The 18,647-nt window shown below is 50.3% G+C and overlaps 1 protein-coding gene across 3 annotated transcripts in view; it reads right to left on the bottom strand.

Annotated features, from left to right (window-relative positions):
• LRRK2 (leucine rich repeat kinase 2) overlaps positions 1-18,647 on the bottom strand; it is a 1,446,345-nt gene that overhangs the window by 212,798 nt on the left and 1,214,900 nt on the right. For all 3 annotated transcript variants that reach the window (XM_069229760.1, XM_069229761.1, XM_069229762.1), the window contains one exon: positions 10,456-10,649. In XM_069229760.1, coding sequence (XP_069085861.1) covers positions 10,456-10,649 — 194 coding nt within the window. The remainder of the gene's footprint in view (positions 1-10,455; positions 10,650-18,647) is intronic.

The raw sequence follows: 18,647 nt of genomic DNA, 5'->3' as shown, positions 1-18,647 counted from the left end.
CCACAAATGAGCCAAAAGGCAGACTGGGGGGACGAGAGGCTGCAGAGAGTCTCAAGGATCTGGCTGTAGCCCTACAATCTTTGACGCAGTCATGAATCTGCCTTGTCTCCAAAGAGATGGGTGCCATCAAGGAGAATGTCCATCAAAGTAGCCTGGACATCTACTGAAAGCCAGATGTACTCAACCAGACGTGGCGCCTCAAGGCCACTGCTGTCGAAACCGCTCTGCTGCTGCATGACGCCTCTGTTCCTCTTCCCCATAGCACTGGAACCAACACCGCATCAGATCAAGTGAAGCCTTGCTCCCCGACAGCACCGGCCTGTTTTCTACTTGGACTTGTGGGGGTCCATGTGACTCCGTAAACGGTGCCCGTGGCGGCACATTGTAGCAAACGACTCCATCACGACGCCGCTTAACATCAAATTGCAGCATTTGTGCCTCTAGGCACTATTTGTGCTTTTAAGTGCTAAGATCATATTTTTAATGGTGTATTGTGGATTTTTGCCGTATTTGATCTTGTTTAGTTAGATAAAATATTTACTATTTTTCTAAACCTGGGTTGTGTCATTTTGTAATGGTTCACTGTATTACTGTGTGTATTGGTACAAATACTTAACACATTGTCTCTGAGTTAAGCCGGCCTGCTTGTGCCAAGCTACCAAGGGGGCGAGCGGGGGTTGACTGAGTGCGAGTCTCCTTTAACCTGGCTAGAGTGAGGGTCCTTGCTTGGACAGGGGGCAACTTGAGTGCCAACTAAAGACCCCATTTCTAACACCAACCTTTTGGATTTCTTATCGGTGGGGTGCAGAAGGGAACGTGACCTGGGGAGTGGAGGATTTAATAACCAAGCTCTCAGGGATGGAGTGTTGCTTCAGAAAGCTTGGGCCCCCTGGATCAGGGCAATGCCGGTGGGCAATTTTCCTTTTCCCAGGATCTCCTGTGCTAGGTTTGGACCAGGTATCAAGTAGGACATCGTGAGGGCTTCATTAAAGGGGCCAATGGGTTCTGAGGTGGAAGCTCTAGGCTGAAGCACCCCTGTCAGGAGGTTATTCCTGACTGCCAAAGAAGGTAACTCGCAGTCCAAAACCTTAGCTGCTCTTCTCACCACCATGGAACAGGAAGCTCCCACCTCCATAGTCACAGTAGCGGGAGAAAGCATGCCAGTATCTGGACCAGTATGCAGTCCACTGGCCACACCCAAGTCTGTACGCCAGTCCATAGGGTCTAGGAGCTGCTATTCTTAAGAGTCTAGTGATACCTCCCATTCCTCACTGTAACCTAGAAAATAAGAAAATCAAGAAATGGGCTCAAGATCTGACATAGGACACAAGGCTCCTGTCAGAGTCTGCGTTGTGTGACACCCATCCGTGTCAGAGTCGGGAATGAGAACGGGGATGGCACCACACATGGGTGCGGGTGGCACCAGCTGTGACGGCCTCGGGACCAATGTTGAGAAAGGGCAGGTTGGTACGACAGATGCTAGTCCAAATCTAGGACTGAATCCATGGGTGCCCCAAGGCGACGGTGACGGTGCAAACCCTGAAGGGGCCCCCTCCAACTCCGCTGGGCCCAAAGGAGCTCCAGCAGAGTTAGGCTGCACAAAAATGAGGTGCAAGCTCAAAGTTGGGTCGTGGTTGCTCTTGCTCCCAGAAACTTGGGGAGGCGCAAAGTCGACCCAGGCTCCTCAGAAGGAGGCATAAAGCACTGACGCTGCCCTGTCTCATTAGCAGATGGACGAGAAGAAGTCGAAAAACTTTTTGAATTCTTCCCCTTTCCCTTGTGCCTTCGATTTACCCCATCGCCCTGAGGACTTGGAGGGAGACAGCAATGATGGAGGACTCTACAACTGCACCTGGAAACTTCCTCTTGACCAAGACCTTCACTTGCAGAGTCAAGCGTTGGTACGTCATCATCTTCAGGAACAGCTCCTTCAAAGCCTTAAGATGCATGGCCTGACACTTGGAGCACATCTTCGGGTTGTGGTCACGCTCCAGCCACCAAAGACACATAAGGTGCGGATACGTCAGCGACATCGCCCGATGACACGACTGGTAGGGCTTAAACCTGGCCTTCCTCTATGACATCTTCGACACACCAGGAGTAGAAAACTCAAAATAAAATCTTTGACAAAAGTCTCAAACAGGATAGTCAAACATTGACTGAGGGGTAGCTCTCTTCAGATCAGCGCTAGTGTGACCGAGTATGTCAGTGACGACACAAAGGCAGTGGGATATGAGGTCAGGTGAGTTTTATTTATTCTGGTAAGTCTGTAAATTCTGGAGTGACATATACATTATTGATGTAGTATTGTTCGCTCTTTATCTGTCTTCCTCTGGATTTCACGTCTCCTTTGTTTCCTCTTTCTTACAGGGCTCCCAGGAGGCGCATGTGGGGAAGAACAAGAGAAAGCTTTGGTAAGTGCCTTTCCCTTAATACAATATTTGTTCTTTTCCTACTCTTCCCTATTTCTTCTTTCTTTATTCTGAGGATTTGTCCTCCCTTTTTACTCTAGTGCTTTCCTGTTCTTCTATCTTCTGTTTTGATCTTCTCTGGAGTTTGTTGCCGACTTCTGTTTTGTTTCTTTCTCTATCCCCACTTTCTGTGGTTCTGTCCCTTTAGTTATCTCTATCTCAGCCCTCTAAGGTTGTCTGTCCTTTCTTCTCTTTAACCTCTTGTCTTCCTCTCTCTCTCTTTCTGACCCCTGTTTTGCTTTCTGTCTCAGTAGGATTACCTCTGCTCTTTGCTGGTATCCTTTTTACTTTCTTGTGGCCTTTTTGTTTCTCTATCTCTTTGCCTTTCTCTATTTTCTTTGACCCTCCTGTTTCAGTCCTTCTGCTTCCGTCCCGCCCCTCTGTGTTTTTCCTCCCCACTCCCTCTCTTACTTTCCCTCCGTTCCTCCACCCGATAACCCTTGTTCCCTTATCCTGATGTCTGGAAGCACCTGAGTATGCCACGCTTCTCCTGGAGCGTGGCTGGTAGTTTCGCTCTGCGCCTCCAGCGCCGCGACTGGTGTTGCCGATAGCCCCAGGCTCTTTCCTTCGGGTTCCAGCCTCCATCCGCATCTTGGTTTTGCCGCCGTCTCGCTGCTTCCGCTTCTCTCCTCCTCTCTGCCGACCGTCCACTTTCCCTTTTCTTTCTCCTCTGGTGCGCGTTTCTGTTGCGGTGGCCCCTCTGACACCGGAAGTCCACGGGGACTGGCTGCTCCATCGACAAGTTCTGGGGTAGAGCGGGCAGCGAAAGTACAGGATGCATTCACGGACGGACCGAACAGCGCCAGCTTGTCACAGCTAGCTTACACAGAAAGAAAATAACTAACGTCAGCACACCGGGGTATCGCCTATCTAGGACCCGCAACTTCATATCTGGTGCGGAAGATGCCGATGACGGACACGGAGCTGAATGAAGCGCAGAGGTATTACTCAGACAAATCTGCGGATCAAGCTAAAGAGGGGGGAAATTTGGAGGTCAAAAATCTGCAACTAGAAGTCTTTATCAGATGTGCTTTTTAACCACTACTGCAGGTCTCTCGCAGTTCTCTATGAGAACTGGACCATGTCGAAGAGGTTCCTCTGATGCTGATGTTGCACCCACTGGAACTCCAGGTCCCACTGCAGAGGCTGCATATGCCATCTGGCATGTGTCACCAGCAGGATGCAGGAGGCCATGAGGCCTAGCAGCCTCAGAGTCAGTCTCACAGAAATCCATGACAGAGGATGAGACATCAGAATCATAGTCTTTTTATCCTGGACTCGCTGCACTGGAGGATGAGCCAAGCTCCGAAAAAAAAGTGTCTCAGAGGGACACAGGTGTGACTTTGTGTGCCATGTTTATAGTGAATCCCAGCGAATGCAGGAGATTCGCCATAGTCTGGAGGTGATAGACAACAGACTGGGGCAAGCTCGCCTGTAGGACAGTTCCCTCTTTTTGGCATGGTTATCCCCAGTTTTTGCCTGTCAGTATGTTTTGACTGTTTTCACTGAGATCCTGCTAACCAGGGCCCCAGTGATTGTGCTCTCTCCCTCTAAATTTGGTTGCGTAGGACTTTCCACATCCCACAATTGGCATACTGGTGCCCTCTTATAGGTCCCTAGTACTTCGTACCTAAGTACCCAAGGCATTGGGGCACAAGGGTTTCCTCATGGACTGCAGCACGTATTGTGCCACACATGCAAGCCCATGTAAAATGTGTCTTCATGCCTGCTATTGCAGCCTGAGTGAAAAGGTGCATGTGCCCTTCACTACAGGTCACTGCACCAGGTCACTATAAGTCCCCCTTATGGTAGGCCCTCGTAGCCCAGAGGGCAGGGAGCAGGTACCTGTGTGTGAGGGCACTCCGCATGAGCAGAGGTGCCCCTGCAAACTCCCGCTGCATTACTCTGGACTTCGTAAGTGTGGGGAAGCTATTTTCCTTTGTCCAGCTACACAATGGTAACTCTGATCCTGGGCAGGTTCAGTGTCAACCATGTAGGAATCATACCCCAATACTGTTGCCAGTATTGGTTGTATGATTCTATGCACTCTCGGGTCTCCTTAGAGGACCCCCAGGATTTTACCTGTCTTCTAGGGTTTTCTGGGCCTACCCACAGACAAGATTCTGCCCTCCTCTTGCTTGACCAGCTCAGGCAGAGGAAGGCAGAACAAAGGATTTCCTGTGGGAGAGAGCGGTAACACCCTTTCTCTTGGAAATAGGTGTTACATGGCTTGTGAGAGGTAGCCTCCCCAAGCCACCGTTATGCTTTAAGGGGGACATATGGTGCCCTCCTTGCATAAACCGGTTGCACCATAACAGTGCCCCCCGGTCCCTGTTCTGGTGAAAAACTAGACAAAGGAAAGGGGAATGGGCACTTCCCTGGCCATCACACCCCAGAGGTCCTCCAGGTGGCCACTTGATTCTGCCATCTTGAATCCAGGTGGGGAGAGGCACATGGGAGCATCTGAGTAGCCAGGGCAGATAGGTGATGTCACAGCCCCCCTCCTGATAGGTGGTCACCCTGCTAGGTGACCAATCCCCCTTTCAGGGCTATTTAGGGTCTCCTTCTGGGGTGGGTCCTCAGATTCGATGTGCAAGATTCCACCAGGACTCCTGTGAATTGTTTACTTCATCTTCTTTCCACTGGAACCGCAACTGCACTCCACAGGAACCAACAATCTGCAACTCCAGTGACAACTCTGCTTTGCAACATTGTTTCATCTGCTCCTTCCAGCAACTAAAACATCTCCCCAGCTGTGTATCCTCTGAGGTCATCAAGACTCCAGCCTGCTCCAAGAAGTAAGAAGGAATCTCCCTTGGAGTAAAGGAGTCACTCCCCTGCATCTGCTGGCACCATCTGCAACAACGACCGGCTGCGTGGATCTGCTCTACTCTGGAACTGCGTGGATCCTGCATCAAACTTGGTGGTCTGGAACTGTCCCCTTCGTCCTCTCTGCCAGCTGTCCAACTTGGGAGATGGAAAGCCCTTGCCTCTCCTTGCAGGACAGTAACCCTGTGGACCTTGACTCTTGCATCTACCAAGGCCTATTTTCTCCTGCTCCAAGGGAACTTAAGGCTTCGTGTAGCCCCCGGCCCCTAGCACTCCTTCTTGCCAAGCAAGGTCTCCTCTCTGCTGCTCCAGTGCCAAGGAACTCCTCTTCAGATGTGCTGAATGGGCCTCACTGTGACTTTCTGTGCCTGCTGCCAGTGGGTTGCCTGTGGGGGATGCATCTTCTTCTGGTGACTCTCCCGACTGCTGAAGGTCACCCCAGACTTCCCTCCTTGGGTAGAGTCCTCTAGGCCTTGATGGTCCTCTTTTTTTTCATTTGCCAAGGCTTGTTGGTGGTCTTCCTGCACCACTGACCTAGTGCAGCCTGACAGCCGACGTGGCATCCTAGACACTGCCTACACTTCACTAATAGGGGATACCTGGACTTGGTATAAGGTGATCCACCGCCTTCATCAGCCAGTCATTGATATAGGGGAAGACTGATACCCCTTATCTCTGCAAATGAGCTGCAAGCACGCCATCACCTTGGTGAACACCCGGGGGATGCTGGTAAGGCCACAGGGGAGCAAAGTAATCTGAAAGTGCTCATGGCCTATCATGAACCGCATCTGTGGACAGGCAGGACTGGGATGTGAAAATAAGCATCCAATGCAACCATACAGTCTCCGGGGTCCAGTACAGACAAGGCCTGTGCCAACATGAGCATTTTTAACTTCTTCTTGAGGAAGAGATTGAGGGCTTCTAGGTCTAAGATAATGCAGAGGCCCGTATCCGTTTTGGGAACCAGAAAGTAGCAACCACAACCCTCTCTATGGCTCCCTTTTCCAAGAGTCGCAACTTCACTGAAGAGAACGGACAGATGACCCTCTGTCATTTCATCATAGATGATGTAGATGGTGCCATGTATGGAGGGGTAGGTTCAAAGGGGAATGAGTAGCCCCTTCAGATAATCTGCAAAGCCCACCTGTCCTAAGTAATGGATTGCCAGTGGGGCAGGTGATGACGAATCCTGCTGCCAACTAGGTGTCCATGGTGGTAGAGAGGCAGACTAGGAGGCTTTAGGGGCTGCTGCAGAGGGATGTATGGCAGATTGATCAGACCGCTAGCCACCTGACATACGAGGTCGGTATGTCCCACGCCCTTTGCCACACAGAGACTGGGTAGCATGCACTGCATGGTGGTTGGATGGGAAGAAAGGCAACTGAAAGGCCCTTCAGAAGCCATGAAAGGAGCGAAACGCAGATTAGATGTAGCGAGGAGCTGTCGCGAGGCCCAAGGACCTGACCATAGGATGAGAATCCTTGAAGTGCTTGAGCGCCGAATCTGTCTTGTCTCCGAAGAGATGGGTGTCATCAAAGGGCATGACCATCATGGAACCTTGGACAACCCACGAAAAGCTAGATGTCCTCAGTCAAGCATGGCGCCTCAGGGCCACTGTTATTGAAACCGCTCTGCCTAGTGAGTCAGTCATGTACAGTCTGCAAATTGTTAGCTTGTCGCCAACACTCTGAGAGAATACAGCCCAAGCCTCCTCCAGTACCTGCACTTGCTCAACCGTGTCCCACAGTGTGTGGGAATAACAGCCCAAAAGTCATGTGGTGTTCACAGACTGCAAGGGTGGCCGAAGAAAACATCTTCTCCTCAAAAGAATCTAGCCTCTTGGATTCTGCAATCAGGGGAGCTGGAGGGAACGCGCCATCAGAAGTAGAGGCTTAGACCACCAAGCTCCCAGAAAATTTTGGTCCACAGGTACGGGGCGATGGCAGCAGGCAATCGTCCTATCCACAGGAGCCCCTATGCTGGGTTTAGGCCAGGTACCCAGAAGGACATCCATGAAGGCATCATTGAACTGAAGCAGTGGTTCGGAAGTGGAAGCTCCCGGTTGCAGCATCTCTGTCAAGAGATAAGTCTTGACTACCACTGAGGGTAGCTGAGGGTCCAGGACCTCATTCAACCTCTCCATCTCCACTGCATAAGACGATCCCTCCCCAGTAGCCACAGTAGGTGGAGAAATCATACTAATATCTGGAGATGTGTACAGTCCACTGGCTTCATCCAAGCCCTGACGCCAGTCCATTTCTTGTTCGTCTGGCTGGTATTCTTAACAGTCCAATGACCTCTCTCATTCCTTCTCTGAGTCCTAGCCAAGGTAAAGATGGCTTACTATCCAATAAGGAGGCAAATCTCCTGCCAGCGCTAGAGTCAGTGCCGGGAAATACCCATCCGGCTCCATGTCGGATTCGTGGATGACAATGGGGGTGGCACTGGGCGCCGGTGGTGCAGGGAGCATTAGCATCGGGCATCGGGCTCGGTGCTGGGGAAAGGTCGAGGTGGTTCACTGGTTCACTTCTAGCACTGAATCCCTGAGAGCCCATTGGTGCCGAGGCCGAAGGCACTGAGCCTGATAGGGCCCCCTCCAACCCCATGGGGCCTGAAGGCACTCCGGCCGGGTCAGACAGCCAACAAATGAGATGCATGGCCTCATAAAATTATTTCAGTTGGGCAGGGGTTGCTCCAATTCCTGGTAACTTGGGAGGCATGGAGTTGGCCCAGGCGTAGGTTGCAAAGCACGAGGCCTAGAATGACAAACCTACCTCGTCCCATCAGCCAAACAGACGAGGAGAAGTCGAACAGCGATTCAACTTCTTATTCTTTTTCTTGTGCCTTGACTTATCTGAATGCCCTGAGGACTCTGAGTGGGACGACAATGACTTGAGACTCCTTGACCCATCCTGGGGTCTTCCTCTTTACCAAGACCTTGACTTGCGTGGAGTCCCATGCCAAGCTGCCATCAGTTTTAGGGATTGCTCCATTCAGATGCATGGCCCGGCACTCACAGCACGACTGAGTCATGGTCGTGCTCCAAACACCACAAGCAGACGAGCTGCGGATCCGTCATGGACATTGCCCGATGACAGGATCCAAAGGGATTAAAACTCATCTTCCATAACAACATCCTTGACATACCAGGACTAATTTAAAAAAGAATTTGATATAAAGTCAAAAAACTCTGCCAAAAAATGACTGAGGGGAGCTCTCTCTCGGGTCAATGCTGGCGGGCGCGTAAAGAAATAAACTGTAGTCAGCGCACCTGGGTGGCGCCTATATAGGAAATATATAGGAACTACAAAGTTATATCTGGCGTGAATGACGCCAACAACGGATTCGGAGCCGATTGACGCCACTTACTGGCATGCAGGGGTACTACTCACAAAAAATCTTCTGGATACAGTCTGCCTGGGGAAAATTCAAAGGTAGGAAATGTGCAGCTAGAAGTCTATGAGATAAGCCTTTTTCAAGTGCTTGTGTTTAAAGATGAATTCTGTTACATATTTAATTTATTTAATTATACTGGTGATTCCCCAGCTTGACATAGAGGACTATTCAGCTAGTATTTGAATCTTTGAAAAAGCCAATGCTGGAGAAGTTTGTGACTTTGGGCATCAAAGGACTTCAGATCCATTTCCTGTGGTGATGTTGTGAAAGCATTTTGGCAAAACATGAAAGAGAAGCTTGGATCACTAGACGTTTTGAATTAGTTTGTGCAATAGAAAAAGCAGAACAGTAGTTTCTGATCTGTGAATTGGCAATTCATATATGGCCACTGCAGAGGAAGACAAGATTTTCCCATGCTTCTCAAATTCCATTCTTCGTAGCTCTCTCAAAAGACACAACTGATTCAGACCCCTACTACCTGTAAACATGTCCATAAATACACTTGCTTCAGACAGAAAAGAATAGCTATAGCCACACCGTTTTTATTGACAGTCCAGTATCAATATGATTAGGTACCAAAATTGTTTACCCTATTGCCTTTATCATCTTCGCTGCTGAAAGCTGTCTTCTGCAAATCCAAGGGAATCCAACTCAGATACATACAGATTTTCAAAGCTGTTAAAAACACAGGTTTTCAATCTTTTTGATAACCTTAACCTCATTGTTCTGGTAGTAATCCACTGATCATGTTTATTGTTAGGGATTAAGGTCACTGACGTGGTTGAAACAAGGGATGCAGCAACCTTTCCCACCACAGATTTGATCAGAACCAATTGCATCCAAAGACCTCATAGGGGTGCCGGAAGTTCAAAGCTTGTTTGCATTAAAATCTTTTACATCGTATGTTCAAAACCTTGGATTTACTCTCCAAAACTCCAGAAGGCGTGAAGCTTACCTACTTTGGATTTATTCAGACAATGTGTCTCACTGTTCTCTAGAAAACCCTTTTTTAATTTCTCTTTTCCATCACAAGGAGGAAGATGAAAATCCATATTGTCAATTCACTATGCCCTGTACCTTTGTGTTTGGATGTGTTAACTACTGGAGGATTACAGTGTCACATCTGTTCCTCTTTATCTCTCACTGTGATTATGTGGTATCTTTTGTATTTGTCATGTTTCTTGAACCATTTTCTGGAGAATGTCTTTAGGACACTTTCAATTTTGAAGGAGCCCCTAAACTTTCTTCCCCCAGCGAGACCATAAATATATTTACCAGAGGATCTGACACATGTTTTGCCCAAATACCACAAAGATTAAAGATTGACAATTTTGAAGGAGACATTTCCAAACAAAGCAAACTTAAAAACTGTAAACATTTATGGTAAAAATGTAGTGGCCCCAGATCTTACTTTTACATGAATGAATACATAGCCAACTAGTCCCACCAAGATGGGAGTTGGATCACCTGAATAAACTGAGGCTCCCAAATCCATGACCACAGATGCTGAGAAATAGTTACTGCTATAGAAATCTTTTCTTTATCCAGTCTGCTGCCTGGGAAGGTCACTGGCAATGAGTATCCAATAGAAAAGTTGGTATTCAATTTTCTGTCATTCACAAAAGAATTACAATATTTCATGTGCTGCACTGCAGATAAGCTAAGTCGTCTGAGAAGGACTTAAGTAACTGGTTGATTGGCTGTTTGTTGTGATCTGAGTAAAATACACAAACATTCTTTTCTAAACTGTAAACCATACCTCTGCTTTGAAAAGGTCTTGCAGAACAAACATGTGATGGAATCTGACATCTTCTGAAGACAGTGCTTGGATTCAATGTGTTCTGCATTCAAAACTACAAGAGAACCTGATTGTGTTCCTGCTAATATCCAGTGCTCTTGTTCACTTGGAAGATAAACTATGGCAAGACACAGGATCCTACTATCAGCAATGTCCTGCAAAAAGAGAAAGAAGGTCATTATAGAAAATCTACATATGGTTGACTAGATTGTTCATTATCATTTCAAATTAACATATAAAACATTTTGGCCCTCATTCTGATCCTGGCGGTCCTAAACCGCCAGGGCCACGGGCAACGGAAGCACCGCCAACAGGCTGGCGGTGCTTCAGTGCCCATTCTGACCGCGGCGGTAAAGCCGCGGTCAGAAAAGGGGATCTGGCGGTTTCCCGCCGGATTTCCCCTGGGCCAGAGAATCCTCCATGGCGGCGTGCTTGCAGCGCCGCCATGGGGATTCCGACCCCCCTCCCGCCATCCTGTTCCTGGCGGTAAAACCCGCCAGGAACAGGATGGCGGGAACGGGTGTCGTGGGGCCCCTGGGGGCCCCTGCACTGCCCATGCCACTGGATGAAAGATTGCAATTGTTTTCGAAACTCGTTAGACACAAATAACTACATGTACAGAAATATGTACAACTATATCTCTTCAATAATTCTTCTTGGTGCTTTTATCCATTGACCTGATCTGGTTATCTTGCGATGCTCTGTTTGGACAGAGGTTGGCCCTGTTTAAGTGCACTGTAAGCCATGAATACCTGGCTAGTTTTGTGAAAGGATTTGGTCCTCTCCAGATAGAACTTTAGGCATATTTTTAAATCTAATGAATATAGAGCCTTTTCCGCTGCAGTTGTTAGATTTGGAAAGAATGTTTTCAAAACCAGCGGCTCGTTTCCGAGGCATCTTTTGGTATGAATTGTGGGTTTGTGCGTAGGGTTACTTTATCCTGTCTAATCTGTAAAAAAGGGTCTTGGATAGACTGTGCTTGGATCTCACTACCCAGTCTGGCTGACATGAGAGCAATGAGCAGGAGAGAAACTTAATAAAAGCCCTATGGATTGGCTCCAATGGTTGTTTCATGAGTTGTGCAAGAACAATGTTGAGATTCCAGGAGGGAGGAAGAGGTTTGAAAGGTGTAAAAACTGTGAATAGGCCCTTTAGAAATTGCCTAATTATTCTCGATGACCACAAAGAAGGTGAAGAGCTTGACCGTCTAGAAGACGAAATAGCCACCTGGTGAACCCTTATGAAGGAGTGAGCAAAGCCTGATTGTGCCAGACAAGAAGGCAATATTTGTTCTGGTGAAGCGGAAACAGGATGTACCTATTGTTGTTGGCACCAAAGACAGAACCTCTTCCACTTACATGAATAAGATTTATTGGTGCTAATCACTCTGGACTTCTACAGTATACCACTGCACTCCTGCGGGATATCTAGATGTGTGATCTCATGGTGCTCAGGAGCCATGCTGATAATTGCATTGATTGAAGATTCGGGTGCAAGACTTGTTTGTTGTTCATTGTCAGCTGATGCAGAGATATTTTCAGTGGGATGTGAGGTTTCATTGAGAACAGGATAAGCTCTGTGAACCAATGCTGTAGATGCCAGTTTGGTTAATATCGGCGTGCAGGGTTCCCTCTTCATTTTAGTTAGGACCCTCGGGATCAGAGGAATGGGCGGAAAAGTGTAAGCAAAGATTACACACCAACGCATTCCCCCATGATCCCCGTTGGTGATGTCAACTTGTGTAGAATCTGCATTTGGTGTTGGACTGGCTGGCGAAAAGGTTGAGGTTGGGTGATCCCCACTGAGTTAATATGTGGTTGACTGTGGACTGATCCAATTCCCATTTGTTGCAAACTGATTTTAGTTTGCTGAGAGTCTGCTATCTTGTTCTGATTTCCTGGAACATGTACTGCTTGTAGTAGTACTCCATGCTGTATGTACAAGTCCCAAATCTCCTGTGCTTCCTTGGAAAGAGGGAGGGATCTTGTACCTCCTTGTTTGTTGAGGTAATACATTGTAGCGGTATTGTACGTTCTTATTATCATCTCTGATTTGGCTATTTTTTGAAGGAACGTCTGCAAGGCCAGGTGAACTACTTTTAGTTCTAGTAGAGTGATGTGTGGTGTTCAAAGCGGTGGTGGCCATTTGCCATTGATTTGCAGGTCCTGCAAGAACGCTCCCCAACTGTTTAGTGAGCTGTCTGTGGTGATAACCCATGGAGATGGCCGATGTTGGAATGAGAGGTCGATGGAAAGATGATGCTTCTGAGACCACCACCTCAGAGCATTGAACATGGCCAGTGTGATGGGGGGCGTGGCCATGGATCTGAACATGGCTCACGCTTAGTCGTCCGGCTCCGGAGGGGCCGACAGCAAACTTTGTGTCGGGCGCGCCAGCCCGGGCCGTCCCTCACCGGAGTGTGGGCGCGGCGATCCGGACGAACAGGCGGAGCCGCTGAGACTCAGCTGCGGCCCTGGCGTGGGCTATCGTCTGCGTCGAGCCGCCCAGCGCTGGTGGAGGCCTGCGGCCCTGCCTCCTGATTGAAGCTGCGGCCCGAGTGAAGAAGCGGGCCGTGCTCGGGACCGGGTGGGTGGCCTGCGTGCGGCGGCGGTAGCGCCCGGGCGCTGCAGCCATTCTGAAGTGCCAGGGGAGCCTGATAAACGCGCTGGGCCCTGGTGGATCCCAATATTAAAAAGGATTCCTGGCCTCTCGGGGCCGGTAGAGTGGGCGTGGCCCAGATCCCTTTGGACCCGGCCCGGACATATGGAATGGGGCCCTGGCAGCAAACGGAAGACCCAAGGTGACGTTATGGAGGCCATCCAAGGAACTGCTGAGGGGAGTATTGACCCCCGGAAGCCCCCCTCGGGGGGAGCGCGCCTAGCAGAGAGTCCGCGACTGACTATCGGACGTGCTAGAATGAGGGAGCTACTGGGGACCCGAAGACACCATTAACTCTCGACTGGAGATACCGGGCGCAATCATAAGAAGCACCACGGACATAGAGGTGGTACCCAGGAGAGGGTGAGTGCATTGAGTGGGGAGATAATTAAGCCACAGTGGTAGCGTGAGCTTGGCTCCGGTCGACAAAGTGGGGCACAGTAAGAGAGAAGAGTGCGCAGACGGCCTTATGCGGGAGCAGGTGGCAGTCGCTCATGGTTGGCTAACGTAACCCCCCCCCCCCATGGGGATTGGGTGCTGGAAACGGCCGGCGGAACACCTGGGGCTCGCCCTGAAACACCCGGGACCAGTGACTAAGACAGCTGAGGCCTAAGTTAGTGGACAAATCAGAAACAAGCAGCACAAGCACTTGGACCACATGCCGGGCCCCCTGGGGCACTTCCCCCTGCTTGACCAATGCCCCCTAAGGGCCGACATAAGAACAAAGCCATGGACCCCCTGACACCGCCGGGGGACAATGAGACGATCATACAGAACCAGTCACAAGTCAAAGTGCAAGACACCCTAGACAAGATACCGGGAGCCATTGAGGACACCAAATCAACATTGCAACGCAACATCAATCAAGTGGCAATAGAGGTGGGCCTCCTGAGAGCTGATCACCATAAATTAGCCGACAGAGTTAAAGAAATGGAAACAATACTGGCTGATGTCGTGCCGAAACAAAAAGATGTGACAGCAGAGGTGACCTCCTTTGGCTGGCAGAGTGGCAAAGCTTGAACAACGGGCTGAGGATGCAGAGGGTAGAAACAGGAGGAACAATGTGCACGTGGGGGCCTCCCCGAGGGGGCGGAGGGGACGAACATGGTGGAACTCCTGGAGAATTGGCTAAACACGGTTGTCGCGCCGGAGTGCCTGACCCCCTTCTACACACTGGAGCGAGCGCATCGAGTGGCGTCTAGACCACTGGCTCCTGGTAGGCCCCAGCGGGCTGTAACTGCTAAACTGCATTATAGAGACAGAGACATCCTCCTACAGAAAGCCAGGGAAACAGGCCCATTTAAAGTAGCCAACGGGGAAGTGACACTGTTCCCTGACTTCACTTTGGAAGTCCAGAACAAGCGCGCCTCTTTCCTGTCGATTAAAAGAGCCTTGCGAGATGAGGGGATACAGTAGTCGCTGCTCTATCCAGCAAGACTACGAGTGGTTGCGGAGGGAAAGACCACGTTCTTCCAAACCCCAGAGGAAGCATGGGAATGGCTCGAGAGGCATGGGTCACAGTCGGCGCGGCCTATGCACGAAAACCATGGTGCGGGTGGGACCCGCCGGGCCCTGAGGGGAAAGAAGCCCAGGGATCACCCACGACTGACGCCAACGCGGACACAGAGGGAAACTGGCAAGAGGGAGGCCCTGGAGGCAGCAGCCAGAGTGGGTGGAGAAACGTCGCCCCAGTAGGGTTCTGAAGAAGAATCGGATGACACAATGGTGTCCTCTGCTGATGGCTCCAAGGGTGACCCCACAAACTGCTGATGAACTCGCATAGTTTGGACCTACGCTGGCACCGGGCGACAAGACGAACTGAGTGGAAGAATGGCCCCTCCGGACCTGGCCGCCCCCCCTGACTTAACTCTTGCCTGTCAGATTTGGCTGGCGCGTATTGCGGTGATGTGTTTGAACAAGTTGCACTGTTGCACATTCTGCTGGGCAGCCTACAGTTCCGGAGGTGCCCTGGGGATGGGGAGTTGGGGTTTGCAGTTACAAGTTACATCGGCTATATGTGTGAAATGGATCGACCACAATGAATGTACAAGCTTGCGGGGGTGTCAATCAGGGTCCCGGGCGCGCCAGGCTCACATTCAGCAGGCTTTAAGAATAAGATGGCAGACCACAATTTCATAACCTGGAATGTCAGGGGGATGGGTACTCCAGCCAAGAGACATAGAATTCTTTCCTTCCTAAAGAGAAGGGGGGTGCAGGTAGCTATGATACAAGAGACCCACCCGGAGATGGAGGGGACAGGTGTTTGCCACAGAATATTTAGCTTATGCAAGAGGCGTTCTGATTTGGATTAGGGCGGGGGTCCCCCTGACGATTGATTCCCCCAACATAGATAAAGAGGGAAGGTTTGTCATATTGGAGAGGAAATTACAAGGGCTCCCGTTGATTCTGAGTTGCATCTACGCCCCCAATCAGGACCAAACCTCATTTATGATGGGCCTATCTAGACACCTTACACGTCAACACATAGGGGAAGTACTAATAGGAGGAGACTTTAACGCAGTGCTAGACATAGACATGGACAGGTCTACCCCCCCACTGCAGGGGGCAACATCAACCAAGACAGCACAAAGACTAGTTGAGTGGCTAGGCACCTGGGGACTGGTGGATGTCTGGCGGCTGCGGCCCCCGACTGTCAGGGACTACTCGTTTTACTCGGGGCTCCACCAGGTGCACACTAGAATCGATAGGATGGTCTGCACTGCGGGATTGGCTCGAGGAGTGACCCACTCTGAATACCTTGCCCGTACAATATCGGATCATAATCCTCTATTACTGACATTGAGAGTATCACAAGACAGACCCCCCCATACCATCATGGAGAATGACCCCCGCGGCGCTAGAGGACCAGGCATATAGGGAGGCGTTGCGATGCCACCTAACAGAACACATTGAAACTAATAAGGGATCCACCCCTACCAGAGCCGTTGAATGGGAGACACTCAAAGTGGTGACAAGGGGTTACTGTCTTGGGCAGTCCGTGGGGGTAAGACGCACACTAGAGAGGGAACTAAACGCTCTGAAGAGGGTCATTCATGAAGGGGAACTGAGACAGGGCCCTGCAGTGCAAGTAGATGAAGAGTATGACCGCGCACGCAGAGAACACTCCCAAGTCAAAGAACGGCTTAGATGCCATAGCATGCAAAGGTACCTGACATCCCTACAGTCGGAAGAGGGGAGATCAGGTAAACTCTTGGCATGGCTGGTACACCCGAATGGGGACAGCGAACCTATCACAAGCGTACTGGACAGAGGGGGAACTCGCAGACTCAGCCCAGGCTCCATTAATGACGCATTCAGAGATTATTAAACGTACTTGTACAGGAAGCCTACCGACCTGGGGACGGGAACACTTGACAATTTCCTGACCCGGATCCCCCTGCCGGTGCTGAACTTAGAAGATAGGGTCAGTCTAGGAGGGCCAGTGACCACGGAAGAGATAAACGAAGCAATAGCACAGCTGGCCCCTGGGAAGACCCCTGGCACAGACGGTCTTCCTATGGATTTTTATAAAAAGTATAAGTCCTTACTGGTCCCCAGACTGATGGAGATGTACATGGAGGCGGCACAGAGTGGAGAACTGCCATGCACACTACGTGAGGCATTGGTAGTGCCACTCCCCAAAACAAATAACAAGGAGGCATCAGTAGCTGACTTCCGCCCGCTTTCAATGCTAAATAGCGACTTTAAGATCCTCAGCAAGATCATGGTCAACCGGCTGCTACCCCACATGCCCACACTGATACATGGTGACCAGAACGGTTTCATTCCTGGTCGCAGCACCTCCCTGAATCTTAGACACATTTTTTCCATCTTACATATGCCCAACGAATCGAAGCCACCAGCTGGGACCCTATTGGCGGTGGACTTTGAGAAGACCTTCGATTCGATCAGATGGGACTACCTGAGGGCGGCAATGTTAAAAATGGGCCTGGGGGAGTGCTGGGTCAGATGGGTGGACCTGTTATACTCATCCCCACTAGCAAGGGTCAAGACGGGTAGGACAATCTCCAGTGCATACCCGGTGCACCGGGGAACCAGACAGGGGTGCCCCCTATCCCCATTGTTGTTAGCCCTGGCGATAGAACCCCTAGCGGCCTGGGTACGTGGTGAAGGAGCAGGCAAGGGGATTGAGTGGGGACCAACTGAGCACATTATCTCGCTATATGCAGATGATATACTGATCTATCTCAGAGATGGAACGAGCGGTCTCCCTTGGGCCCTGGAGGTCCTAGAGGACTTCGGAGAGGTATCAGGATTACGACTTAACCATGGCAAAACATATGTGTTTCCCTTGACGCCTGGTTACAGACGCCCTGCAGTATGCCCAGTGGACTTGGAATGGGCCCCGCAGACCTTTAGGTACCTGGGGATCCAAATTTTCCACGAACTGGGAGACCTAAGAGAGGGTAACCTTAGTAAAGCGCTCCGATCCCTGCGGTCCTCGGTGGGGTTTTGGCGCTCTCTGAAACTGCCAGTGATGGCCAGAGTGGCACTGTCCAAGATGATCATGCTTCCCCGACTTCTCTACTATTTTGCCAACTTGCCACAGCTGAACCCTCAGGCATGGTTCTGCGACCTGAATGCGTTGCTCAGAGAACTGATATGGGATGATAGACGTAGACGAACTACACTCATGATTATCTGCAGACCACCTCATGCGGGAGGACTGGGAGCCCCTGATTTTGAGGCATACTACCTGGCATCCCAACTACACTGGGTATCCGGCTGGCTGGCGGGTAGGGGCCAACTGGATTTATGTACTGCCCAAGGAGTAACGGACACGGCATGGATTGCAGCATGCATGGCAAACAGGAAAATACCCCCTGGGAATAATATAATGATAAAAGTTGCGATGGCATGCTGGAAAAGATGCACGCAAAGGGTGGGAGTGGGCCCTCCATACTCTCCAGCTTTACCACTGTCGGTGCTTGCCCTGGAATCCGGGGGGAGGGGAACGGGAAATATGGGACTTGGCCCTTGGTCGACAGCTGGAATAAAAACAGTGGGCGGGCTCTTCAAGGAAGGTGTAATGAGGGGATTTGCTGAACTAACGGAAGAGGGTGTTACCCGGGGTCAATTTTTGCTCTATGGGAAGCTAGTACACACTCTTAAAGTTCACTGGGACACAATAAATGCGGAACCCGCTGCCCACGGGGTCCTGCACTTATTGTTGACATCAGGGGAGGAACCACATCTGATCGCCAAAATATACCGGGCCCAAGTTGAGGCAGCCTTAGACCCTTTAGAGTCTTTGAGAGGTCGGTGGGAGAACACGATTGGGCGGGAACTGTCTGACTCAGAGTTTAACAGAATACTGGCTTACCCCCGGGTGATCTCGCGTAACACGTGGTTAAGATACATCCAATACAATTATCTACATAGGACGTATCTCACACCCCACAGACTGTTCTGTATATACGGGGGGCCCCTGGGACATGCCCGAGATGCGGAGGAGGAGAGGCGGATTTTGACCA

Source organism: Pleurodeles waltl, chromosome 4_1 (assembly GCF_031143425.1).
Source record: "Pleurodeles waltl isolate 20211129_DDA chromosome 4_1, aPleWal1.hap1.20221129, whole genome shotgun sequence".
Lineage (NCBI taxonomy): Eukaryota > Metazoa > Chordata > Amphibia > Caudata > Salamandridae > Pleurodeles > Pleurodeles waltl.
The sequence above is the reverse complement of the archived record's forward strand: the minus strand, read 5'-3'. Positions and strand labels throughout refer to the sequence as shown.